General features: G+C 40.4%; 2 protein-coding genes and 1 long non-coding RNA gene across 4 annotated transcripts; 2 read left to right on the forward strand and 1 right to left on the reverse strand.

Annotated features, from left to right (window-relative positions):
* Positions 1-93: 93 nt before the first annotated feature.
* On the reverse strand, positions 94-13359 carry acod1 (aconitate decarboxylase 1). Of its 2 annotated transcripts, none has more exons than XM_082508288.1 (5): positions 13289-13359; positions 2230-2391; positions 1707-1796; positions 1405-1604; positions 94-1071 (listed from the first exon to the last, which is right to left on the reverse strand). In XM_082508288.1, exons 2-5 carry the CDS (start codon positions 2305-2307, stop codon positions 114-116), a joined length of 1326 nt encoding a protein of 441 aa, XP_082364414.1. In that variant the 5' UTR covers positions 2308-2391; positions 13289-13359; the 3' UTR covers positions 94-113. The 2 variants fall into 2 exon arrangements, with proteins under 2 accessions (XP_082364414.1, XP_082364413.1); XM_082508287.1 differs by lacking the exon at positions 13289-13359 and adding an exon at positions 2566-2727.
* kctd12.1 (potassium channel tetramerisation domain containing 12.1) lies at positions 6109-7796 on the forward strand. The gene has a single exon (XM_082508291.1). It carries the CDS (start codon positions 6378-6380, stop codon positions 7242-7244), a length of 867 nt encoding a protein of 288 aa, XP_082364417.1. The 5' UTR covers positions 6109-6377; the 3' UTR covers positions 7245-7796.
* Positions 13360-16117: 2758 nt separating the features above from the next.
* On the forward strand, positions 16118-23084 carry LOC309690878. Its single transcript, XR_014271823.1, has 3 exons — positions 16118-16366; positions 21590-21701; positions 22756-23084. It is a non-coding gene; the product is annotated as an uncharacterized lncRNA (long non-coding RNA).
* Positions 23085-26497: the final 3413 nt, after the last annotated feature.

Raw genomic sequence — 26497 nt, forward strand, 5'->3', positions numbered from 1 at the left:
TTATTTCTGACCACAGAAGAGAAAAAAGTATGTACAACATATTTACACGGTTATTATTTAATTCGTACTTTCTTGAAAAGAATACAAAGCTTCATATAAAGATATGTGTGTAATTACAAAATCCTCATTCTGTCCAGGTGCTCTTGATTACTTGTCATTCTCAGATATGAACCCAATATTGAGCAATCTGCCACCCTTTCAATGTTTCCTATAACATCAATGACCCCCTCCACTCCCTCTGTGCACAGCACAGACGAAGCATTCACACTGAACTTATCCACCAGGTGCTTCAGAGTCAGCGGCTTCCGCCAGTGGCCGTAGAAAGTGTCACATCTGGCTGTGTAGCTCGGCCCCTGGTGCGTCGCTATCTCGACCTCGCAGTACATCTTGTCAAAACTGGGCAGGTTATCTTCCGGCGTCTCCAAGCTGACTTTGCCCAGGAGCTCCTTCAGAGCGGATCGGCCGATTTGAGCGTCGCCGAAAGACGCCACGGTCACCTTGTTATCCAGCAGTGCGGTGCAGGCGTTGAACTGGAACGAGTGCCTGGCTTGGTGTTCTGTGGCAGGTAACGGGCAGTTAACGTACTTGGATGGAGGCACCCGAAGTGTGACATGCCGGATCTGGCTGAGGTCAAATTTGCCGACTGCGTTTTGGAGCTTTTCCCGGGCTGCTAGAGCTGCATCGACAACCCAGTGCATCCCGAGGTGAGCGGGGATGCGTTTGAATGCCACGTCCTGATCTTCCAGAATCCATTTATATGCTCTCACAGCAGAATCCGCCATAGCGGAGGGACTGTAGTCTTTGTAGTAAACACCAAGCCCTCTGTCCAAATCCAGTATGGCTGGATTTCCCTTCAGTCCTATCTGGGCCAGCCGAGCGGCCTCTAGGCCTCCCCGAGCAGCGTTTCCAATGTGGAGAGGTTTGGTCTGTGTGGCAGCGTTGGCTAAAGGCGCCCCAGCAGAGGAGGCTGCTATGGCAAGAGCATGAATGCACTGTTCAGGGGACAGACCGAGGAGCTTAGCCAAGGCTGCAGCGCTGCCCATCACTCCAACAACACTGGGAGGGTGGAATCTGAGAAGCAAAACAAGATTTACTCAAGCGTGACATAGTGATTCTGATTAACTGGAATCACTGCTTCATTAATCAAACAGTTCATATGTATTTTAATCATCAGTTTAGTCATTTTTAAAGGTTTTTGTGATTTCTCCTTATAAGGTATTTTCATGTGAGCACAAACCAGAATCCAGTCACCACATCCACCTCTGAAACCCAAAATGAAACCAAAACTGTTTTCTTGGCTTGACAGCACTAGGTACTGGTGAATCAAATGCTCTAGTCTTTCTAATCTAAATGAGCTGGAGAATAAATTTATTCCAGAGCTGAAAATATTTCCAAACTTGATACCTTTCAGGGATGTTGTAGGCTTCTTTGGAGAACCTCATCAGTCTGCCTTGAACTTCAATGCCAACATTGAAGGCTAGCAGGAGATCTAGACCAGAGGGCTGGCTGGGAAGTGTCTCTGCCAGGGCCAGCAGCGCAGGTAGGACGGCACCCGAGGGATGAGTCGCAGGGTGCCAAGTGTCGTCAAAGTCCATGGAGTGAACCTAATAGACAGTCAGGCAAAGACGTGATCAGGGATCGAAGCAGTGCTGGATCAGAATTCCTGTTTTCTGCAGAGTTTTGCTTTTGTAGAAATCCAAACTTACAGCGATGCCATTAACAAATGCAGCGTAATGAGGAGGCAGAATTATATCTGATTGACCCCAAACGCTGCTCCTTTCCCGCGATGTGAACAACTGGAGGCACATTAATATGAGTATAAATGACATATCAAAAATAACTAGCAGCAGAAAGAAGATTAACCGGACTATTAAAGAAGTGCAAGACTTGACTGGATAATCAGTCATCAACATGTTATGGAAAACAACTTAATAATTTGTCAAGATTGCAATCAGGGCACAAATGAAGCGAGTTAGTTAGCAGGACCGATCGTATGTAAAGGAAATCCACCGATGAGCAGAAGAGTATTTTAATTTCAGCTGCACAAACAACCTCTGATGAGCCCATATAAAGATTTTTATGTGATCACTGACAATAGATACAAAGTACTCATGTATTACTAGTTTCTGTGTAGAATTAAATGAGCATCTTCTACATCTACCCACATCATAAGCAAATATTTGTCAGCAGTTGTTTTTGCAGTTATAGGGTAAATGCAGTTCACTGTACCTGACTGTACTTCAGAGCCTTATTGAAGACAGCTGTTCTGGTTCCTAATAGTCCGACACCGAGGGTGTCCAGCATCATCCTTTTGCTCCTGTTAATCACACCATCTGTCAGCTGTGAGGTGTTGAGGGCATGGATCCCAGCTCCAAAGCTCTCTGTGATACCCTGAAAAACATTCCACGGGGCTAGTCAGTTCAAATCATGCAGACCTCCAGAGAAGGTGCAGCTTATTGTGGCTATAATCAAGTTAAGATGCTAAGCTATACTGCAGGTCACCAAAAGCCAAAAATACTTTCCAAAAGGTGCCTTTATTAAAGCTCATACAGCAACCAACAGTACCTTGCGAAGCATTGTTCAGTCTTCACAAGCTCTTCAAGTGACTAAACATCCAAGCATAGCTGGCTTTTATAATTACTCTGTCTGAGGGCTGGACTGCCAAATTTCCAAAGTGGCTAAAAACCCACTAGGATGAGAAGTGGGAACTTTCGCAATGACTCAATGCTGTCTTTTCATTTATGCTGGTTGCCAGTGCACTGGGGAGTCTGCACAATCTGCACACAACAAAATCTTGTGACAGCTGATTTTGAAATTGACAACATTTTCTGTGTTTTAGTTTTCTGTGTTTTAGTAGGCACACATGATTCAATCACACGACTTAAAATAAAATGTTGCCCCTAAAACTGTAAGACTGCTAAACTCGATCCCACAGTAACTATATTCATCCTACATATGCAATTTTCTTCTGTCCAATTCAATCTCCTGCTCCTCTGGACACACACCCTTATGTACACTTTATAACTCACAATGTAAATAACTTGTGCAAGTGCACTGATCTACTGCTCAGACTCATCTTATCAGCCCTCAGATATATGCATTACATATACATAAACTCATGTTCAGTCCAAACATGCAATATGCTTATTCTTGTGTCCAATCTTACAATTCAATTCAATTTTATTTATACAGCGCCAAATCACAACAACAGCCACCTCAAGGCGCTTTATAATGTAAGGTAGACCCTACAATAATACATACAGGGAAAAACCCAACAATTGTGGGTTATATATTTGTAGAAGCATGTGTGTGTGTGTATATGCAGATATATACTGTATGTGAATATGTAGTTGTGCACATCCACACACATACACTAATTCAACTTTCATAATGGTGCCCAGTAATGGAAATTCATTGATGTGCAAGGGGAAGTTTATAAATGCAGAAATGAAATAGGTGAAAATCACGTGATAAAGAGTTTTTCATTTTCAGCCGCTGATTATTGAACCAAAAGCTGTGGCTTAAGTTTTATTGTTACCAGTCGCTCACAACTGCAAACCCCAAATCTCCATCTGGTCCAGTTTGCATATAAACGTGGGCTTATTAATGGTTATCACTGATTGTTATTTGTTTTCCGGGTAAACTCTGATGGTAAACCAAAGTCTTTGAAGAAATGAAAGTGAAACAAATTCATCCATTTCATGTAAAAATGAGGAAAACTTGGTTGTGTTTCTCTCTTTTCAAAAAGATTAGTTTACATGGAAGGGCTTAATTATGTAATTCCATAATGTGCTTCCTTTCCAGCTGCTCTTTTTGTATTATACAGATTAAGCTGATACACTATGTAACATTTTGCTCAGATTTGTGTAATTATGTCCAAGATAAAGCTGAATAAAACTTTCTACCTAACTAAATAAAAAAAAAAAAGATACTGTGCTCTTAAAAACTGCAATAACATAAAAATCTATAAGAACAAGGCTTTGGTGGATCACTCTCCCTGAGACAGGAGGTCCACGTGACTGTGACTCTAATGCTCCGTGCTTTCACAAAATGGTGCAACTTTGAAACTTCCTAAATGTCACCCATGGCCAAAATATCCCACAACACACACCCAAGAAAATCACCACCAGCAATATCATAAAAGAAGCAAAGCAAATATTGCACTGGATGATTATTAAATGTGTTTCTGGCATATTTTTGCTTGTAAGTGACTTAATGAGAACTTTAGTTTGTAGACAGAAAGTCAGTCATTTCATTACTATAGTTTAAGTTTAAGATTTGTAATAAGTTAGGGGTTATATTAATGTTTTATGCATCTATCTTGCATGTCACATAGTGCAATGTGACTGATTTCTCCTGTATATGGCAAGAATTTTAGACACTACTTCCTCTATTGTAGCTTAAATGTTTTTTTATAGTGTTTGCCCATGATTGATGTCTGGATTTGTGTTCACTGACTGCTCTGCCTTCATGTAATTCTTGGGACTGTGTAAACAGCCTGCCATGTCTGATTCTCCTAAGATGTTGAAATTGAATGTGCCTTGTGTTGTTTTATGTCTGGCCCCCGAGACTGGCTCAGGTTTAGTATAACATGCTCCTGCACAACAATAAGCTGGTTCTCTGCCTAGATTACACTAGAATTACAGTTATCACTCCTTCTGTTTGGTTTTTCTCATTTTCTCATTTTGTTTAGAAAGTATACTTAGGTATCACAGGTTTGAATTTATTCTTTTAAAAAGGTTTTACTCAATTAATAAATTATACCCATCAGAACCTTTTATCTGTGACTCAACCCTCCCCACCTGGATCATTCATGTTACGTTCTTCCCCCTTCGGCTTGGGCTGCTCGGGTCATAGCACCACTTTAGAACCACTTTGTGAAAGAATAAAGTATGAAGTGGGATAGTAGTAGACCTGCATTGAAGGAATATGATGCAGTGCTGAAAACACTGATTAAGAACTGTTGTTTGAAACGACTAATTACAGTAATTCTTTCCTTCTTTAAATGGCTGTTAGAGAGCTCTCTCTCTCTCTCCCTCTCTCTCTCTCTCTCTCTCTGTGTGTGTGTAAGTTACTAATTAGCATTTAGAATTAGGTTAGGATGGTTAGACCTTAAAATAAAAAAAAAGCGATACAGTTTGTGTAATTTTGCTTCTGTACACCACCACAGTGGATTTTAAATCAGCATGTGATTACAGTGCAGACTTTCAGCTTAAATTAAAGTGGTGAAATAAAAGGACTGTATTAACTGTTTAGGAATTACAGCCATTTTTATACTTGGTTCCCCATTTCCAAAGGTTCAAAAGTGACTGGACATTTAAACATTAAACATTTAAACATTTTTCTTATTCGTCCACAACAAACTAAGACGTGGTGCTGATTTCAAGTGCTGACCTTTTTTGGGTATCTTGGAATGCTTGGTGTGAGGTAAATACAACTGAAGGAGGCCATTGTTAGGCTGAAAAATCAACCAATAACACAACAAAATAAGACAATAAAAAAGGAAGGCGCTAGTGAGCTCAGAAACGTGAAACAGCGTGGAACACAACAGAAGACAAAGGATGTGGATGACCACAGAATTCTTTCCCTGGTTAACAAAAACACCTTCAAAACATTTGGCCAAGTCAAGAACACTCTTGTGGAGATAGGCTTGTAGATTTCATGTAGGGATCGACTGCAAAAAATGTTCATCCAAGTGTTAACAAAGTTCCTTACATGTAAAATTATGCTAGCCTCTGAAAACAAATAACTGTGTATAAAAATGGCCATAATTTCTAAACACTTAATGTAACACTTTTGCGAAACCTCTTCAATTAAAGCTGAAAGTGTACACTTCAATCACATCTTAATTGTTAGATTTAAAATCCACTGTGATGAGATACAGTGACAAAACTCACTAACAAAATGTTATGGCCCTAACTGTAATTAATATGTGAGCATGCGCTGAATGCTGGCTGCATTTCCTTTGCAAATGCAATGGGTGTCACTATTTCCATATTTTCCAAACATCTTTTTAAGGGAATGACTTGGACCAGTTTCATAGTCTCTGGTTTGTGTGTGATCCTAATGGATTTGCATTCATTTGGAGAGAAAAAAAAACACCCACACATGCTGTAAATTTATCACATCGGTATTTGCGCTACAAGGTCAGGAGGAAGGTGACGTTTCTGGTGGATACATAGATTCTCTCTCTCTGTGGATGAGGAGGGAGAGCAGCATTGGCACTCTTCACAGTCATTCAATAGTTAAATGTTAATTCAGCAGTCACCTCCCGGTACGCACGCACGCAGTAAGCCCAAGCTTCATAAACGAGCTGCTGCCGCTGTGGTGTCTCAGTGTTTCCACTGATTCCACATCAGTGAAGCAGCTCAGAGAAGATGGCACTGGCGGACACAGAGCGCGGAGTGTCCAGCTGCGGGGATTCGGGCGCCCAGTTTTCCGAGATCATCGAGCTGAATGTCGGCGGACAGGTTTATGTCACCAGACACAAAACTCTGACCGCCGTCCCAGACTCACTCTTGTGGAACATGTTCAGCAAGAAGTCACCAAAGGAGTTGGCGAGAGACAGCAAAGGGCGCTTCTTCTTGGACAGGGATGGGTTCTTGTTCCGCTACATCCTCGACTATCTCCGAGACCTCAACTTGGTCCTCCCGGACTACTTCCCCGAGAAAAGTCGGCTGCAGAGAGAGGCTGACTTTTTCCAGCTTCGGGACCTCGCAAAACGCCTCAATCCCCGGGTGAGTAAAGAGAATTCAATCAGCGAGGAGATCAGCCAGAGCGACACAGAAGACGGCGGGCAGCAGTGCGGCTCCTCCGGCGGCTTGGAGACTTTACGCACCATGTCTGTCAGCGGAGCCATGCGCTCCCCGTCTCTGGACTCTAGAAAGTCCGGCTACATCACGATAGGATACCGCGGCTCGTACACTATTGGCAGAGACATCCAAACCGATGCCAAGTTCAGGAGAGTGGCGCGCATCACAGTTTGCGGTAAGACCTCTCTGGCCAAAGAAGTGTTTGGGGACACGCTGAATGAGAGCAGAGACCCGGACAGGCCCCCTGAGAGATACACATCCCGGTACTATCTCAAGTATAATTTTCTAGAGCAGGCATTTGACAAGCTGACAGAAGCGGGATTCCACATGGTGGCCTGCAGCTCCACAGGCACCTGTGCCTACACCAGCAACGATCCCAATGAAGACAAAATTTGGACAAGCTACACTGAATACGTTTTCTGTCGGGAATAACCAACACCATTCGCGCCACATCCGTGTAAATATACCTACATTTCACACCACAGAGGAATGTCTTCGAAGAGTAGTGCAGTTTCTGTGCTGATTGGTGACTTTTGTTAAGGAGTGACTGTACCATATTGCTCCATTATTGCCAGAAATTAGACACAAAATGCTCCCTCATCCCCCAACAAATTATTTTACACACAAGACTTTGTTAAGATGGGTTGAAAAGATGAAGCTGTTCTGAGGTTCAAAGTGAGCAAAACTCAAAGCACTGCAAACATCATCTCCATCTCATAGAACTGCATGTCAATGTTTCAGTCATGTCTGACTCAGTGCTGTGTGAATTGAGTGGCATCCAGGAACAGACCAGCAGCAATTAGTATTCAGTGTCATTGTGACTTCTAGGCTTGCTCGAGCACTTGTTTGGCCAAGTTTTGTATTATCTAATAGGCTCTTATAGCAGTTCTATCACTGACACGATTGTACTTGTATGTGAAGTGTTGGTAGAGTTGTATTTGTTATAAACTTACTCATTACAAATAAAGTCTTCTAACTCTGTTATTCTCAGCCATTTGCCAGTCATCCTACCTTCCTTTTAATGTCTGCACAAAGATTACACAACAACAAAAATAGTGGCATTCACCTCTCTCCAACCTTTTAAACCATCCTCAGTGGGGGAATCAAAGAGTCAGCCTCAAAGAGAGATGCCCTACACAGAAATCTCACTCCGTCATGGCAGTGGAGCCGCCAGCTCGACAAAATTTGTCACACAGTTTTAACCCAGAAGCGACGTGTTACAGAGTAGTGTCTCTGCTTGTCATTGCACTCACGCATGACTTACAAAATCCTGACTCTGAACTTTCCTTGCCTCCCACTTATTGTATCACATTTGCAAACTTCCCTTATGAGGTCCTATGTGCTTCCCAGTAACCTTTGCCCTGTTATACCCCCCCCCCCCCCCCCCAAAAAAAAACAAAAACAAAAAACCAACAAACAAGCTCCACATCTGAAGAGACAAGCCTTTAAATATTGCAGGAGCATCCTTTTTTCCCTCCTACCTATCCATTTTGGTACACAATTTCATCAGCATGCAGCGTGGATGCAAATAGTGCAGCTGTGCACACATGATGTCATTATCATTTCAAGTGTAAATAATGAAAGGGTCCAGCTGCACACAAATAGGAGGGTTCAGTCCGCCAGGGACTGTGGATGAATGGAGATTCGATTGGTGTACCTCGGCTGTGGGGGACGGATTTTTTTTTGACTGGCCAGCGTACAGCCAGTCCTGGATTATACGTTTCATTCAAAACAGACATGTAAAAAAAAGTCCCCACATTCAAGGCCACGGGTGGGATTATAGGAAATCGGGGGCTTACAGAGTCACAGTCTCTGTAGGGGTCCGGGACATCCACCCAAAGGGAACATCTTTGCTAAATGCATCACTCTGCTTCAATTTGGTTCAAGAATGTTGGAGAAAGGTTCTTTTCATGAGGTTGACAATTTAGACATTACTGTTTGTATATAAATGGTTCATAATAAATGCACTCTTAAAGATAATTATGCAGACAGGCTTTTCCATTTATGTAATTTTGTCTTTTCCTGTGTGACATTTAGATGTGTCACATCAGGAAAGGAACAGGTGACAAAAACAAAAGATGGCTCATGCAGTCTTTCTCTTGTGGCTCGCTGAGATACTGAACCAAGAGGTCATTTTTGTTATTAGCAATATCTCAACCTTTCCTACCGTAAGATATCTTGAGCACTTTTACTAAGTTAGCTTTACCTTTGCATGCACACCGGCTCACAGCTAAATTGGAAATGTTTGCGAATAAGCATGTGCATCCACCCCCAGAGTCTAAAAATACACTCCAGATATAACAAAGTGACACCGACTTAAATTCAGACCTGGCAAGTTAATCTGAAAAGAACAAATTCATTAAAAGAGAAGAAAAGATGGTGATATTATCAGAGCTCATAAGCAATGTTTATAGTGATGTTTGCTTGGCTGATACCAGTTTAGCTGCCCTATATTGTATGTCTCCTAAGTTAAGCCTGAGAGCCAAGTGATAGATACTTTACTTTGAACCATTTGTTATGAGTTATTCAACAAAGAAATCAGTGTAAATTAGGGAGAAATGATGCTGCACTCACACAGAGGACAAAGACATTAGGGAAAAATAAAGTCTCTCTTCCTAGGCTCAGTTAAGAAAAGAAAAAAGAAAGGAAAAATATGTGTGTGTTTGGGTGTGTGGAGCCAGAACGGAAACCGAGTCAGAAAAGAGCCATTAGCCCAGCGGAGACTAGTGAAGAAACGCTTCCATTTCAATTAATATTGTACAATCCTGTTCAGAAGGATAACTTTTCACATGTTATCACCCTTGAGAGGAAATTATGCCAGACCAGGAGTTTTTGAGGAGCAGTGTCCTACAGAACACGATAGCAGCTTTGCAACCCAGGCTCATTTTTAAGCGTAACGCTATCCATACTGCATGAAATCCAATCATATCTGTTGATTATTTACAGCTGGATGAACAGACGAGGGACGAGGCAGCCCAAATGAATGTGTGACATACCACAGCAATAACAGCTGCAGTTACTGGGACAAATTTTCACACACAATGTTATATAACTTACTACTGTGACTAAGATATTGTTACACAGCTGCATAAATGTAAATTATTTGGCTAAAAAAAAGAATCATTTTTGTTTTAAATGATTTAGTTCCATCCTGGAATACAAAGAAGTCTTGGAAATCTTGGATGAAATGGTCAGGGCACACGAAAGATGTCTCATAAGATATGACCGCATTATCTGATACTAGTTATAAACATTCATGTGCTTTGAATTTGAATAAAGCTCACGCGGACCCTCGCACGGGTGAGTTCTGACTAATAAACAAATCTGGGAAAAGAGGTCAAGAGCTTATATTGAATTTCTTTCATGTTGTTTTTTCTCATTTTTTCTGGGAAGTTGAAACACACCACGCTAATAACTGCTCTGAAGTTGGGAAACACCCTGGATCAGTCAGCCATTCGTCATGGAGCTCTGCATAAAAACAATGATGGATTCACACCCACATTTACACACGGTGCAGCGCGAGCAATTTAGAGACTCCACAACACTTGCATGCCCAGGGGCCGTGGGTGGAAACCCACTCGGACATGTGCGGCAAACGATGTTATTCACTGCTACGCCAATCATTCAAGCTGTTGCAGCACGTGCACACCCAGCCCCACTCTGCACTTTGATACATTTTAGACAGAGAGCATAATTTTGCAATTCCCGAGAGAGGGCTCTTAGCTGCAATTTGAATTAAATGATAAGAAATCACAAAAGAGAGTCTTTTAGGACAGTTTTCACTAGTCTCCACTGTAATACAATACCCTATGCTGCTTTAGATTCTGGTAATGCTTCATTCAGGCTAGAGACAAAGTCATTTTAGTATTTTGTTACAAATTTTTAAAGGGTCATTATTAAACACAGAAGTCAGAAATCTAAAAGCGTTGCTCTGACTGTACTTTTCTTATTAACTCTAAATACATGAGAGAAAAGTGAAGAAACAACAGAAGGGGATGAAGACAATGATTCTACTTGGTGCTGCACTGGGGCAATAAATAAAGGCATGATGAGAACAATATGCAGTACTGTATGATGTATGAGATGGTAAACATGAATGACAGATACTGAGGAGGACACGTCCCATGAATGTGCTACCTTTCAGCGATGTCAAAATGAAATAAATGGGCCTTCAGGTTTTTCCCTGTGAGTGATGAGTGGATAACAGAGAACGAAGAAGGAAGGTCAGAGATTGAGTCAGGTGGCAGGTCAGCCACAGAGATATATGACTTTGGACTGTCAGACATCATCAGTGCTCTTTCCTTTCTAACACACTTTCTTGTTATATTTGCTGTTCTCTCTCCGTTCAGCTTCCTGATATGAACCTCAGCAGATTGCTTGCATCTCCCCGGGACGCCTCCTCAATCGCTTTAGATCAAAGTCGGTTTCATTAGCACATCACAAACCTAACTCTGGACAACGGGCTTCATTATTCTAATTCAGCAAAACATTTTAAACTTGACTTCACAACGGGGGGATACGGATCCGTCGGGGCTCACAGGAGGATAGCGCTCCCTGCTATGTGAAATCATAACAGTGTAGCGTTTCACAAGGCTTTTGGAGAACTCAAGAGAAAGGGAAAAATCTACAAGTGAGTGCAGAAATAAATGATTAATTAAAAGCACTAGCAGCTTTCTTTTTTAACCAGAGCTTCTGAAGTCCACTTAAATGCTGCAGTGCTTTTTTTCTGCAGTGAAAGAAGAAGCTTTTTTCTTCCCATAAAAATGAAACATTTAATTTTGCTCAGTGTCTTTTCTACTGAGCACAAACAGAAAATAGAGGCATTCAAAATCTGCATGAGTAACAAAATAGAAATCTAAATGCGTGCGTCTACTTGTTTACATAGACACTCACAGTCAAGGCTCTTTTCTTCCTTGCAATTTTGTATTCATTGGACAGCTGAGGCTGACAGGAAATGAGGAGAGGGAGAGGAGATACGAGTCCTAACAAAGGTCCTTGGTTAAATCTGACAGGGAATATTGTAGTTATCTGACGGGCAGCTCAAACACCTGGTCACCATGCCCTGCAAATACAGTAATGGATACATAAAAGTCAGTCCAACCTTATTCAGTTAATGACTGAATAAAGAAAAAGAATGCTCGGGAGGAATGATCCAACTTTAATCTACCTTTTAGTCACAGAATACGATGTGATTGGGCATGAATTATTTTGCTAATTTGGTTTAATTACATTACACTGGCCTAATTCAATTACCATTTGGACCCACTTGTTTGATAGCAAATTAATTGAATCTGCAATTATTTGAATACATAACAGGTCAGATGATTTGTGATGGTAAAGGTCGTACTAGGATCAGTTCAGCATAAGGCGACCAACATCAACTGACAAGTACAGCCTCTTCCAAAAAACTGCAAGCAGAGTGCTGTAAAATATTTGAGCTTTATGAAACACAAAAAAACGTCATTCTATGGGGCCATAGCTAAAGGATTGAATGCCATAGTAGCGAATGACTCATTGGTGGGATCTTTTTTGCCATCATGAGAACAACAGTAGCAAAAATTATAAAACCATAAAGGCAGTAATATTAGATTACTGAGAGCAATATGGATTATTTATTTGTTCCACATGCGTACTTGTGTTCATAGGCACTAAATACCCAAATTACAAACTGAAAACTAACTAATGCTAACCTTGAAACAAAGCACCTGCTGCTGGAGCCACTGCTGTCGTTGTTACAACCAAAGCAACTCACTTCACATCTCTACGGAGCCCCGCAGGGGACATGGGAGAAAAAAAAATTAAGACGGACTTTTGCGAGATCTCGCAAAACTATCTCGGGATCTCGCAAAAGTTTTGCGAGATCTCGCAAAACAAACTCGGGATCTCGCAAAACAAACTCGGGAAAAGTTTTTCGCAACTTTCGTTTTAGCCGCAAAAGTTTTAGCTGCATTCTTCCCGTTAGCTCGAGACCCACTACAGCCGGGAGGAACACCGCTTTCCCGGCACATCGTGCCTCGACCTCCCGGTCGGCTTCGAGCCGGCGTCCGAAGAATGCGGCTAAAAGTTTTGCAAGATCTCGCAAAACTTTTGCGAGATCCGGAGTTTGTTTTGCGAGATCTCGCATAAGCTTTGCGAGATCCCGAGTTTGTTTTGCGAGATCTCGCAAAAGTCCGTCTTAATTTTTTTTTTCTCCCATGTCCCCTGCGGGGCTCCGTATCATGTCTCTGGCAGCGCACTGTGAAGAATTCCTAATGTCTTATTTCAGCTCTTTTTATATTTCTGATCATTTATCAGCAGTCTTCAGACTAATATAATGTGTCCCAATCACCTGAGCGGAGATGTTGCGCCGTTCATTCGCTTGGCCATTAAACCTCCCACCTTTTACCGCAGCTGAGTTCTTTTGAAAATTACAGTCATCAAATAGAAATGCTTTTTCCACAGCTGCTGTGCACTTCTGTAAAATCTTTCTTACTTACCGGGGACCGCTCGTCTCACGGTGAAGCCTTTCATTCCAGTTTTCTCTGCATTCCTACGGTTATTAAAATCAGATGCCCTTTTAAACTGGCTATGCCGAGTATAAGTGTGGCCCAGATGAAAGACGAGCAATATGAAAGCTTCACTGTGATATTTTTGATTGTGGTGACAAAACATGTAACCAGTAGTTATCTGTAAGAGCAGCTTACAGCTGGGCGTTTTAATGGTCTTGCAACCAAAGAGTACACAGGACAAAATTCTCGCCGTGGCAGAAATTTAGGATGATGACCTCACAATGTGGCATTATGGTGGTTAGTAAGAAGAAGACTGTGTTCAATTAAACCCAGAGTGTTTCCTTGCCTGCATGGGTTTTTCCCAGGTTGTTCTAGATTCCTCCCAGAGTTTAAAGACATGCACATTAGGTTAAGAGGTGATTCTTCATGAACTGTTTGGTCTGTTTGTCTGTTTCTCTGCGATTGACTGGTGACTTATTTAAGGTGCATCCTGTGACAACTGGGACAGACTCCAGTCCTCTGAGCAGGAAAAACAGTTACGTAAATGAATAGTAACTCAAGTGACTATTTCTGTTTTAATGTTTTGAGAACAAGCAGAAAGCCGTGTCACATCTGCATTTTCATCTGTGTCTGTCCTATGTCTTTAAGGTGTCCAGGTGACAACCTGTGTATAGATTTTATTACCGTCCATGTCACTCTGGCTAGAATCGATCACAAGTCAAGAACGAGATTTGTTTAACATGTGCTAGAAAAAACAAAAAAATGTTTCAAACTAATCTGCATGGACGTTCTATTAAACCAAAAGGACCTGAAGGACAATGTCATCTGCGACTTTCAAAAAGGAAAAGAATATGGCAAAAACCCCACATCCTGCATTGCCTTACTCTCCAGAAGATATCTGGCTAAATGCACTCAGGTTATCTTAACCAGTGGTTTGACTGATTACCCTATGTCTAATAACATACCAGTATGATGGCACAGGGCACACATTTTCTTTTCATATTGCAGTTGTTATTTTGTCAAAGAACAAAAAAAAAGTAGTGCATGTTTTTTTTGGTCTAAACCCACATTGCCTAATGTAAGTGACTGTGAGTCTATATCTGTGCCATCACAGCCCACTGATTTCTTGCCCCTAAATGATTATTCCACATCAATAATTATCCTTCTCATCTCCACATCTTATAAGAGTTCATTACATTTTTCTATTTGGCATCCAGGAAAGTCCTCCCCTTCAGTCGCTGCAGTTTCTCTGGCCAAACCAGGACCAACACTGACAAGGAATTCATTAAAACAATTTTCAATATCTTTTGTTTTGTATCAGGAAATTATTGGGAAAGTATAGTTTTTTTGTCTTGCATGAATTTTGTTAGATTCGCTGTAGTAAGCCATTTCACAATTTCTCACCATGTTAGTTGGTTTGTTGTTATATTTCTTACAAGATCGCTCTGCTTTTTTTTCTATTCTTCAGTTTTTTTCTTACATGCATTTTTGAGTGCCTTAGTCAGTCATGGTTTCTTAACAGAGTTGTATTTTATTGTTTTTCCTCACCCGTGGATAGCCTCTGTTACAGTGTTATTATATGCAAAAAGCTTCTGTGTGCTTCATACAGAATATATATCATCTACATCTACATTTTACTCCAATCATACCATCCTCATCAATGTATTTTGTTTTGAATTTTATTTTTATTTACTTGTTCAAAAATCTATCTATCTATCTATCTATCTATCTATCTATCTATCTATCTATCTATCTATCTATCTATCTATCTATCTATCTATCGTCTCTTGAAATGATCCGATCAGTGCAACACTGGAACAGATCCAAATAAAAGACATGGAGGTTAATAGGCCAAACAAAATGTGTATGATGCAAAGAAATAATAGTCATAAAAAATGTTGACCTGAAAGACCCAAACGCTTGCTTGAATGATTATGTTTCTGGTGTTATCATATCTCCACTCAGGAGAGTGCAGCAGGAGACACAGTGGAGGAATTGCAGCCACATCTCATAGTCGACGATTCATTAGCTGTTACCATCTTGCAGTCATGTTGCACAGAAAAGCACACAATACACTTGCAAGAGTGCTGAAATCTTAATCTATATGCACCTTTAAGCAAGTAAGGTGTCTGCTCAGTTGTAGAAGCTTTTTATATTTCAAAATAAAACCTCAATAATAATAAAGACACATTACTCACTTCTATCAGGATCATTGAATGCTTTAGAAAAAGCTAGCTTGTAGACCTTGAGTTAATCTTTTTAATCAAACTACACCAAATTCAAAAGCGGAAGTTCAACATTGAAATATTAAATCACCAGACATTTTTTGTTTTTTTTGTTTTTTTGCACAGTGAAGCATGATATACTATATATTTTTATATTTTCAACTCTCTGTTTATATTTTGTATTTTTTGATGTATAGAAATTTCAAATAATGCATGTTTACACAGTTTTTTCTCTTTCCTAACTGTATCAGGGTAGAATCCCCAATGATGCGGTTACGTCTGCACGAATGTGGTATCCACATGAACTCGGAGGACAGGCTTTTGGAGTCGTTGGTCTAGTTTCACGTTTTCCACATCTGGCTTGGTTTTGAGAGGAAGCAATTTTGTGTACAGGAGACAGAATTACAGGGTGCAGAGGCATAAATAAAAAAAGCCAAAGTATCAAGTCAGTGCTTATGTCTGAGCTTAGAAATAGCCACGATGGACAGAAATGGAAGGAAAGAGGTGTAAATCACATTCACAAGTGGCATTATGGAAGAAGTCAAGCAACAGCTCTATGTGTATGTTGTTGCATCGTGGTCTTACCGAGGAAAAGGCAACAACGTCTTTCACAGATTTTTCACTGACTACACTGAGCCTTTTACTGTTAGTTTCAAATCCATTTGAACAATAGTTTTAGTCTACTTAGACATTTGGGTGATTCTGTGGCAGCAATAACTTAAATTACAAGCCTCTACAGAAACCACAGCATCCTGTGTTTCATTTACAGTCTACCCTTTAGCCATTAAAGTTAGCTTGTGAAACAGCATTCACTGAGAACTGCACTCTACTATGAAGTCACGTAAGTGGCTCACTCAAAATGAAAATTAGCGTCAGTCTTGCAGCTACTCAGTCAGTACCGCTAGCTAGCTAATGTAGCTTAGCATAAAAAATGGGACATAACCTGTTCAGCTCTAACTTCCTGGAGTGCTGAGGAATGGCTCTGGATATAAATTGTCCTTAAGCTTTGTTTTTGGTGTCAAGTACATAAGATAAAACACCTTAATCTGTGCCCTTTAATAGTGCTAGCATACTGCTATTAGTAGGTTAAATAGCAAAGCATTGTCAAAATTTACACTGAAGAGAGAGTGTAAATTTTGGTTACAAAAATGGTTAACAAGTTAACAAGTAAGTATTAAGCAGGCTGGTGAACATGTTTCCTATGAGATTGATTGGTTGATTGATTGATTGATTGATTGATTGATTGGTAATTTTAGACCCCATTCCCAGCCCCATGTAAGCTAGTTTAATTTTTAAGAGACTTTTGATGTCATGTGTTAATAACACTGACGTCAATTTGTTGTTCTTGGTCAGAATAATTGTGCACTGTGTGAATGAGGCTTGTAGTGAAAAAGGGCTTTGCATTGCAGCAGTTGAAGAACAAAGAAGCTCGTCACTTCATCCATGTGGGGCTCTCGCCGTTGAATACTACAACGCATTTGTTCAAAGTATTTTTTAACAAACTGGTGCAAAGATAAAAATGCATGAACCCTCTGATGTTCTGTAGGGTGGTTAATGCAGAAAGTTTGGAGCCATGTCCAAATATTTTAGTTGTGATGCTGCCAAAGTCTTGCTAATGCTTTTCAAAGCATAACTGACTTTCAAAAACGAGTTTGGTTTTCATGGAAAAGGAGCACGTTATTATTACGTGATTAAGACCAGACCTTTTCTATGTTTTGTTTGAGTTTGCACATTTCTGTGGGGCAGAAGACCGAAGATAGAATTTCCTGCAGAAGCCAACTGATGCAGACTGATTATTTGCGGTCTGAAAAGACCATAGAGTGCAGCAATATGTCAAAAATAAGTTGAGGATATTATTTATTTATTTATTTTTTTTCCTTTTTTAAAGCTGAAAAACTGAACTTTCAGCTATGATTCACTTACAAACAAAAACCCGCAGTGATCAGCAGCCTAAAACTACTTAAATTACTGAGTTTCTGTATTCAAACCACATGTTCATGAGTGAATTCAAAGCTGCTGGAAAAATGCACATGTTTTTCTTTGCCTTTGCTTTCTCATCTATTCTCTTCTCTCTTTTCTATTTAAAATATATAACATGCAGAAGAACGTTGCGCAGCTAAACAAAGAAAATTGCATCAGTTTATTTCCTCCAACTCCCTGTAACATTATCTGGAATTCACACTAGTCAAGACTGAGAACAAAAATCTCCCGTTGTTGCTTGTTATTGCAAACAACAATAGACGAAAATGAAGAAACGTTAAAGGATATGAGTCTCAGGGCTACAAATCACAACAGCACTTTCAGAAGCTGATACAAACACTGAGACAGCTGCGGTGTTCAGATAAAAAGGAATACACGTCTGTATCTGTCATATCAGATTCAAAGCAAGAACTGATGGGGAAAAAAACAAAAAAAAGACATTCTGTACACACATTTCACAGGTGATTTCATCTCGCTTGCTTTGAGCTGTGTTGTGTTGCTCATCTGCACACTGGCTGTCTGACAATCCTCTATTTGTAGCGGGAGAATAAACATCGGAGGAGTTGATGGAAGCCCCTAAAGATATTATGTAACACACAGAAAATCAATACCAGGCAGCAGGGATACAGTACAGGTGGATTATCTTTCTTCTGGGTGGATTCCTATTAATTTATATATTAAAAACAAAATTTAAAAAATAAATAAAAACAGTTCTCTTTGAGGAGTTACACTCTGACAGGCAGCCAGTAGATAGTAGATTAACACAGGGGGATTGTTTTCAGCGTTGCAGAACTACACTATGAGCTGTGCTGAAAGTCTGTGGTGTTATATATGTGATCACAGCAGTGACTGCTTCCATGTTCAGAACCAAGCACAGTTAAGTGGTGATGGAGAGTGGAGTGCTATAGAAATACTTCCTTAGAAAGTGGTGAAAAAAAAAATCCAACATCTGCTTGACTCTTTTCTGACAGATGTCTGCCTCTTCTGCAGAACTTGTTTACAGGTTACAGCTTGATTAGATAACTAGGTCGAACTAGGCTCCTTTTCCTGAGACAACCTCGAATTTTCAAGTGCATTCATACATGCAGATACTGGTTAACATATACATGACTTTGCATCTGTTGCTGAGGATGCTGATGAAATGTCAGTGCTTAAAATTTAGCAAAGTTTCGCTTAAGCAGAGACACGAGCGTAAAAACTGTTTAACGTTACCAGCGCTGTTTGGTAGACATGCACAGAGATGCATCTCTGTTTGACAGAAATTCCCAATCAAATGTTCTGCTTCTTCCTTGAGGCAAAGCTTAGAGTGGCTGTTCTGGCAAGCATCAATGGAGTTATTTTAATGTTAGAAAAACATCACACCAGAGATTTTATTTAAAAAAAAAAGGAATGTAACTGCTGCCACAATCCTTCAAAGGCATGTGGGCATGTACATCAGTTCCTATATGAAGATTCAGTAAATCTCTCTCTCTCTTCTCACAACCTTCAAACTCATTGGTTGAGGGATAAAGCAAAGTGAGAGACACAACCGACTTGCGAATGCCTGTAAATTAACACTGTGATTGGATAGGCTATGCAATATTTCCATCCACTAAGTGCAGTAATTAAGGAGAGATGCTGTATCAGTATCACAGTATTAAAGAAAAAAAAGATGCATTTGAAACGAGCGCATAATGAAATGGAAAATTCACAAATCTTTCTGTGTGTTCACTGTGAACAGATTTCATCGATGTGTGGCAAGTGCACATTTTTCTACATGTGTGGACTCTAGCATTGAAAATGATAATTGATCCTGTAAGACTTTTTGATTTTATTTATTTTTATTTGGTGGTATGTCAAAGATGGAATATTTTAGGTTAGTTGGAGTCAGATGGGCTGGTCTGTGTATTTGAGAAACTGCTGATCTATTGGGATTCTCCCACACAACCATCTGCGGGGTTTAGAGGGAATAGTCTGAAAAAGAGAAAATATGCAGGTTTCTGGGTCAAAATACCCTGTTGGTGTTAGAGGTCAGGGGAGAATAGTCAGACACGAGTATCAAGACGGCAACAGCAACTATAATAACCACTCGTTATGCAGAAGAGCATCTGTGGCCAAGCAACACGTCAAAGCTTGTGGTAGATGGGCTACAGCAGCAGAAGACCACACCACATGCCACTCCTGCCACTTAAGTACAGGAAACTACAGTTCTCATAGGCTCACCTAAATTGGACAATACAAGATTGGAAAAATGTTGTGTGGTTTGATGAGTCTTGATTTCTGATTATTGATCCAGGTGGTTGGATCAGAACTTGCTGTAAACAACTTGAAAGCATGGATCCATCCTGCTTTTATATCATGGGGTGTAAGAAAAAAATCATGGGATTTTTTTTCTTGCACACTTAAGGACCCTTAAGCATCATTCGTTCACCGTGTACCCATCATCTGATTCCTGATTCTAGGAGGATAAAACACCATGCCAGAAAGCTAAAATCCTCTCAAACTGGTTTCTTGAACATGACAATAAGTTCACTGTACTCCGATAGCTCCACAGTCACCAGCTCATAATGTAGTCGAACACCTTTGGGATGTGGTGGAACAGGAGATTTGCAGAAAGTATTGAAAAGTTGTTGCCATATGAACAAAGCCCTTTAGTTTAGTGGGCTTCCAGGTTTATGACAAAAATGTGATGTTTCATTCGTCACCTAAAAGTTGTATTCTCTGTAAATTTTCAATAATAAATAGATGAAGAAAAAAGGGACCCTTGATTTTTTGTAATAGAGGACACTAAATAACACTGATATGAGCCTTTTCCTTAGATATGAGCCTTTTCCATACTGATGGTAATTACACCTAATGAAAGTCACTATATTTCAAGCATAATTAAATTGAAAGTTCCACTTTTACTGTAAGAATTCAAGGCTAGTCAAGATTTCAGACTGTTTTATGAGTCACCCAGGAGACATCATGGCGCTCATTATTCTTACGGCACTGACCCAACTCTCACAGAGAAACTTTTAATTGTGTGTCAATCTTGGCCATTATCACACTGAGCTCAGCAGGCCGCAATCAAAAAGCCACTTTTGTATTGACTCAAAAACTGTATTTTCTCCTCTTTGCAACAGTCCCTCAGTTGGATCTCCCACAGCGCACCCGGAAAGACGCTTGGCTCAGTCAGACACTCGAAGAGCTGCTGGGAAAACCAGTGAACTGCCTGACTATGATAAAGTGCTGTCATAATCATTGATCTGAACCCTGCAGTAGTAAACACTAATGCAACGCTGTATTACACCAGCAGTCGAAGATGTAGTGTCACAACTTTAATCTCTCCTCTGTGTTTAAAGTGGGAGCAGGTAGGGTATCTTACATGAGATTGCTGCAAAGAAAAATACCTTAGTAGAAATGGAAGTGGGTTTAGGGGGTTGAGTGCGATAAGGCAGCGTCTCCTTCATCATTTCAACTGGATCAAACCCAAGTGCCGGATTAGATGAGATGGTGGGAAGGAAAAAGATTTAAGAGCACTGAGAAAACGTTGCCAGCTTGGATTTCACTCTTTATCTAAAGGCTGGGGCGCCTACTGCCATGCTAAATTCTTTTAATTATTAATGCGCTTGTTTACTTTGCTCAGCGCAGTGATTAACTAGAACTGCGGTTCAACATGATACTGTGTAAGTGACTGTTGAAGACGCAGCCAAGCTGTAAATATTTGCCGTACAACGAGGCATCATATTGTGGCTGATGACGGCAGTAGGACAGGTGGCCTGAGGAGTTGCACTCAGTGCATTTCTTTTTCACTCTGAAACAAGGATCGCGCTGAGGCAGCTGACATTTAAGCAACACCACCGCTGAGGAAGATTTTTCAGGAGGTGTAAAGGTCACATGATGCCAGGGTGGCATCTAGTTTTCTTGTTATGTTTCTTTTTGAAGCTCTGAGTGTGACAAACAAAATTTTAATCACTTCTGTCAGTGTGTGGTTGTGTGATTGGCTAAACAGTGAAACACGTGAAAGTGTTTCCATGTGATCATTTTTTGTGTACACTTTCATCAAGTTATGATATCCACTGAATTTCCTCTGTATGCATGATTCGCTGTATTTGTGCTGCAGGAGCGGGGTGCACCAAGCCCAAACTGCTTTGATGTTGAGCCCTCACTGGTCAGCCTCCTTTGTTGTTGCATGCTTGGCGGTGGGATCCTGGGAATGAGAGCCCGGCTGTGGGGTATGTGTATGAAGCTCGAGTTTAAATATGCGTAACTTATCAGTTCAATTCAAGGAGACAGCTGGCGATTTGACTTAAATGAATATCTACTTGTAACAGACTGAACCACAGTTCAACCCTCACAATAAATGCTTGCTCGAATCGGTGAGGAAGTCAATTGAATTTACAGAGACCTAATTACCGGCCTCGGTTTCCTACTCCAATACTCTCAGAGTGTTGTAGGCAATCATATTGTCTCATTTCCCGTTTTTCTTCTTTAGTCGACCACATTCAGCTCATATTGCTGACGTGGAACATCTGAAAAGATTTCTACCAGCCACATTTTGTTAGCAAAGCAGCTACATTCACAGCCAGGTTTTTCCTCTTATGAAGTGGGAAGAGAATTTCAAAGGGATCTTCTGAAACTCAGCAAATTTCTAGTGCAAAAACCTTTGTGTAACAGATAGGAAAAATCCTTCTTGTCTTCTAACAAGGAATTGTTTCAACTGGAGAAAGACTTAATCCTTCATACAGTCTGCAATGAAATATGGATTAGGAAGTGTGAGGTGATAAGTATAAGATATGATGCTGAAATGCAGAGGTGGGCTGAAATTCAGTGACTCATCCACGACTAAATCTTGGTGCAGCGACATGATTGTCAGCAACGTGCTATGTGATATGGTGTGCTTTGTAGCCGACCTTTTCATTGGCTTATGACGGGCTATTTATGCTTATTAGAGTTACAGGTATAATCACAGCTGACTGGTACTTGGCTCCCTCTCCCGTAACGCCATTAATGAACAAGAACAATTATATAATAAAGAAATTATGTAATGGCCTAATGGTAATGCCAGGAAATGAGTAAAGTAATTGACACTCTCATCATCGCCTTATAACAGGTTGGTACATATTGAATACTGTATATTGATTTGCCTACTTTACACATGATTTCAACAGATGAAATTTTATTGATGCAAGAGACAAGAAAAACTAATAAAACAACAACAACATCTGCCGGCTTAAAAACTGCCTATTTATCTGTTCTGTGCTGTTCCTTCTTTTTCACTCTTACCAGAAAGCAGGTGTGTTTGCACCCTCACGACCCAGCTGTGCCCTGATCTCCAAGGATAGCAGGTTTTCCCATCAGCCTCCCACCAGCCGTTACAGAACTGAAGTAAGCAACCAACTTCACCCAGGGTGAATCTTCTGCTTCATCCTGTTCGCTTAGCTGGCTAATCTCTCCCCCACCTGGGTAGCCATTGACCCGGTGCAACGCATTCAGTAGACAGGATGAAGCCTGATGGGACAGCAAATTAGTGGTATTGATTACATATTAGATTGAAGAGGGTTTGTCAGGAAGACAGAGGGTGGTGTTTTGTAGGAAATACAGCCTACAGCAGCTGCGATCCAGCTGGTGAATAAGCTGATATTTTTTTTTTTTTTGGCAAGATCTACAATTGGAAAAAAGTATAATAAATCAACCTGCTCAAATCAGTTAGAGTTAAATCTGTCTCTACAGAAGAGGTCAACAGCTGCCACTTCTCAGTTAGGAAATCAGGCTGGTTGGTGGAGATTACTAAAGGGCACGGGAGGATTAATGAGCACAAAAAACGAGGAGCTACAACAAACAAACAGCGTTTTCGGTCTCTGCTTCAAAGCATCCACACATTTTAATAAAGAAAAGGTTATGTGGGTCTACTTTTAATATCATTAAAATCACATCACTTAAGTTTTAAACATATAATAAAATTGTTAAACATTTTTGGGAAATCCCTTCTTTTTGGGAGCTCGACAAGAAGACTCATTCCACTCATAGCACAGAAGTTTAGTGTGAGGATGCAGCCCGCTTTAACTTTGCGCTAAGACTAAAGAAAAATGTTAGACAAATGTTGGTCTTAAAAATCCGATATTGGTGGTGATTTAAGTGCCTTAAATCACTACTCTACTCAAAAAGCTACTCCTCTTGTCTCAGACTATATGGAAGTCTGTAAGAAAAGAACCCTTCAACTCATTTGATACATGACCTCACATTTCTCTGATGAGTTTGTTTTGTCAGTCTAAAAGCCAGTCATGCAGGGAATGCTTTGCAGCCTACATCACGAGCATAAATTCTGATCTACCTCTCACCTGTCATTTCCAATTTCAAAACACCAAAATGGTGACGCGCAAAATGCTCAAGTCAAGGCTTCAAGATGTTTTCACTAACTAAGAAACAACTAAGAAGCAGTCCAGCACATAACCACTCCATAAAGCCATAAATCGATGCTTTTACACCATATTTTATTATGGATTTACCACGAAACAGCATGTATATTTATTATCTTTATTGATGCCGATTTGGGCAGGGCTTAGCCAGGCTAATTGTTTAAATCCTTTAAAGCAACCCAAATCCCTTTAAACTAAAGAAGACAAATTCATGCTTTTTACAAATAAGTGTTTAGGCTTTTAGTGTTTTAAAATACAAATGAAGTGTGCTTGATGGATATATAACTCAAATTATGTCCACTCCCTTTGAGATCCGAGAGCTCGAAATAGCCTGTATGATTCATGTGAAGCCGTAAAGAGCCAAAGCCTTGGAAATCAATCAGTAGTTTGGAGAAAAATGCTCAGTGTAACATCCTCAAGTGGCTGGCATCACAATGAGAAGCGGCTGTTTATCAAAAATTGCCCGCCTTCGTGGCTGTTGTTAATTAGGTAAAGGGATTATTCTCCAAAATGATATGAACGGAGCTGCAGAACTGTCGAACTACAGAAACTAATATCACAGGAAGAGAATTCACTTGTAGCTGGAAGATGTTTTGTTGCTACTTGCTGACTGCCACACAGCTGAGATCTCACAGGTAGAAAAGAAAACTGTATATAGTACTATAGATGGAAAATCAAAGGCCCTTCAAAGGCCGAAACAATTCATCTATGGAAACCATAGCAACTACAAGGAGGCTATGGGGGCTATAATGATGTGTTGAGGGTTGACGTCTTAAAGAGTACATACACACTGATGAGCAGGAAAGCATATCATCCAGTCCACTAAGTAAGAGGAAATTCATAATAACATAATAATATACAGTATATTGCATATGTAGTTATCATAATCACTGCAGTAATTATTAATAAATACAACAATCCTGCAATGTCCTGGGTGTACCCTGCCTCTAAGACAGCAGGATGGATGGATGGATGGATGGATGGATGGATGGATGGATGGATGCAACAATCATAATACTTTGTAATACCTTTGAGTTGTTCCCATTTTTAAATAGTTCTCACACAAGTACACAAGTAGAAGAACTAAAAAAAAAAAACTGTCTCAGCAACGCAGCGGCACTCTTGTGGGTCTGAAGACTTTACCTTTTCTTGGTCGTTCCTGAAAGTGTTTTTCTACAAACACTACATCCACATGTAGCATGCGTGGCACAAGGATGATCCACTCCGCTCAAACCCTCATATCTCCTCCTCCTGAGGACATAAAGTATCAGCTCAGGAGAGCATGAAATTGAGTTTAGAGATAAATGGACATAAGTGAAGTTTTCATGATAACCTAGAGCAAACACCCAGGCCATTAGCAAGTTAACAAGCCAAACACTCTAATAAGCTCAGCTTTTCTCTTTGCTTTGTGTATGACTCCGGAGCACTCACAGGGTTTAATGATGAACAGAGGTAATGGCTAAACTGCAAACAGACAATAAAGGAAGAGGAGGATACAACCTCCTCTTCCTGAGTACACAAACTTTGTTTTCCAACTGTGGAATTTGTGGTGTAGTCAATCAGAGAAAAAGGCATACCGAGGGAGCCTAGCAGAGGGATATTTACATTAATTAAAGTCTGCGCCAGTATTTAATCATGTCAGCATGATCTTCAGGGAGTATAGTTTTCATATGCAAAGTCAGAATTTAATTGAGATAATTGTGAGAGCGGCTAATAAAATACACAAGACAGCACAGGATTTACCTTTGCCCCCCAAGGTGGAAAGTCTTTCATTTAGCCTTGTGTGCACTGGAGCAATGACACAGGTTTTGTAGTTATGCTGAACATCTAAGGATATGAGAAAGAACATTATTGGAATTTAATTTCCTATCTCTACAGACAGCCTTCAGAATGTGAATATGAATGATGAGCGTTCATCCAACACAAACAAATTGTCAAACAGTGATTTAGGAGCCACGGCTCTGGAGGAATCCCTAAAGGGCGTCCTGTTCCCGCCGCAGCTTCAGCCTCATTCCCCACGGGTCTGCAGTCAAGTATGAAGAAGATAGCAGCTGGCGTATCAACGACCCGTACGCTTGGGACTTCGGGACATAAGGCCTAGAAAGTTGAACTAACCCATTTGCAACCTTTAAGTCTAAATTAAATTACTGAAAGTCTGACTGTAAAGAAATTAGAGGAGTTCTTTCATACAAATCAAGCGTTAATACCTGCATCAGGCCCCACGCTATCGTGCTCCTCTGTGGTTTCTTCTTCACAAAGAGCACAGCTGAGGTCAATTCTTTGATGTTTCAGAGACTCTCGGCGCTATTTCATCCTCCAATTTCTCCTCGATGTCCATTTTCTTTCTTTGTGTACACAGAGCATATGCGCAAACCCTCCTCCTGTGTTGCCATCATGAAAATTGTTAATATCAATATACTGACAATAGCTCTGCTCCTCTGCTGTAGCCTGAACAAAACAAGAAGCTTACAGTGCAGGAAATGATGAGTTCTGGAAAGCTATTCACCATACAGTAATTACAGCAGTGCAAGGGAGATAATGATGCTGAATGGGCCACAAACAAAAGACAGGACTGACAGCTTCACGTTCTAGTGGTGCTTTTCAGATGAAAT

Source organism: Aulonocara stuartgranti, assembly GCF_965226115.1.
Source record: "Aulonocara stuartgranti genome assembly, chromosome: 16".
NCBI lineage: Eukaryota > Metazoa > Chordata > Actinopteri > Cichliformes > Cichlidae > Aulonocara > Aulonocara stuartgranti.

What these genes read in the sequence shown, in the direction of transcription:
- acod1 (XM_082508287.1), bottom strand. An exon ending in CATTTGTTAATGGCATCGCT is followed by an intron (nt 1,605 to 1,706) that starts GTAAGTTTGGAT and finishes ACTGTCTATTAG; the next exon opens with GTTCACTCCATGGACTTTGA. An exon ending in GCCTACAACATCCCTGAAAG is followed by an intron (nt 1,072 to 1,404) that starts GTATCAAGTTTG and finishes TTTGCTTCTCAG; the next exon opens with ATTCCACCCTCCCAGTGTTG.
- kctd12.1 (XM_082508291.1), top strand. Translation starts at nt 6,378, where the DNA reads ATGGCACTGGCGGACACAGAGCGCGGAGTGTCCAGCTGCGGGGATTCG.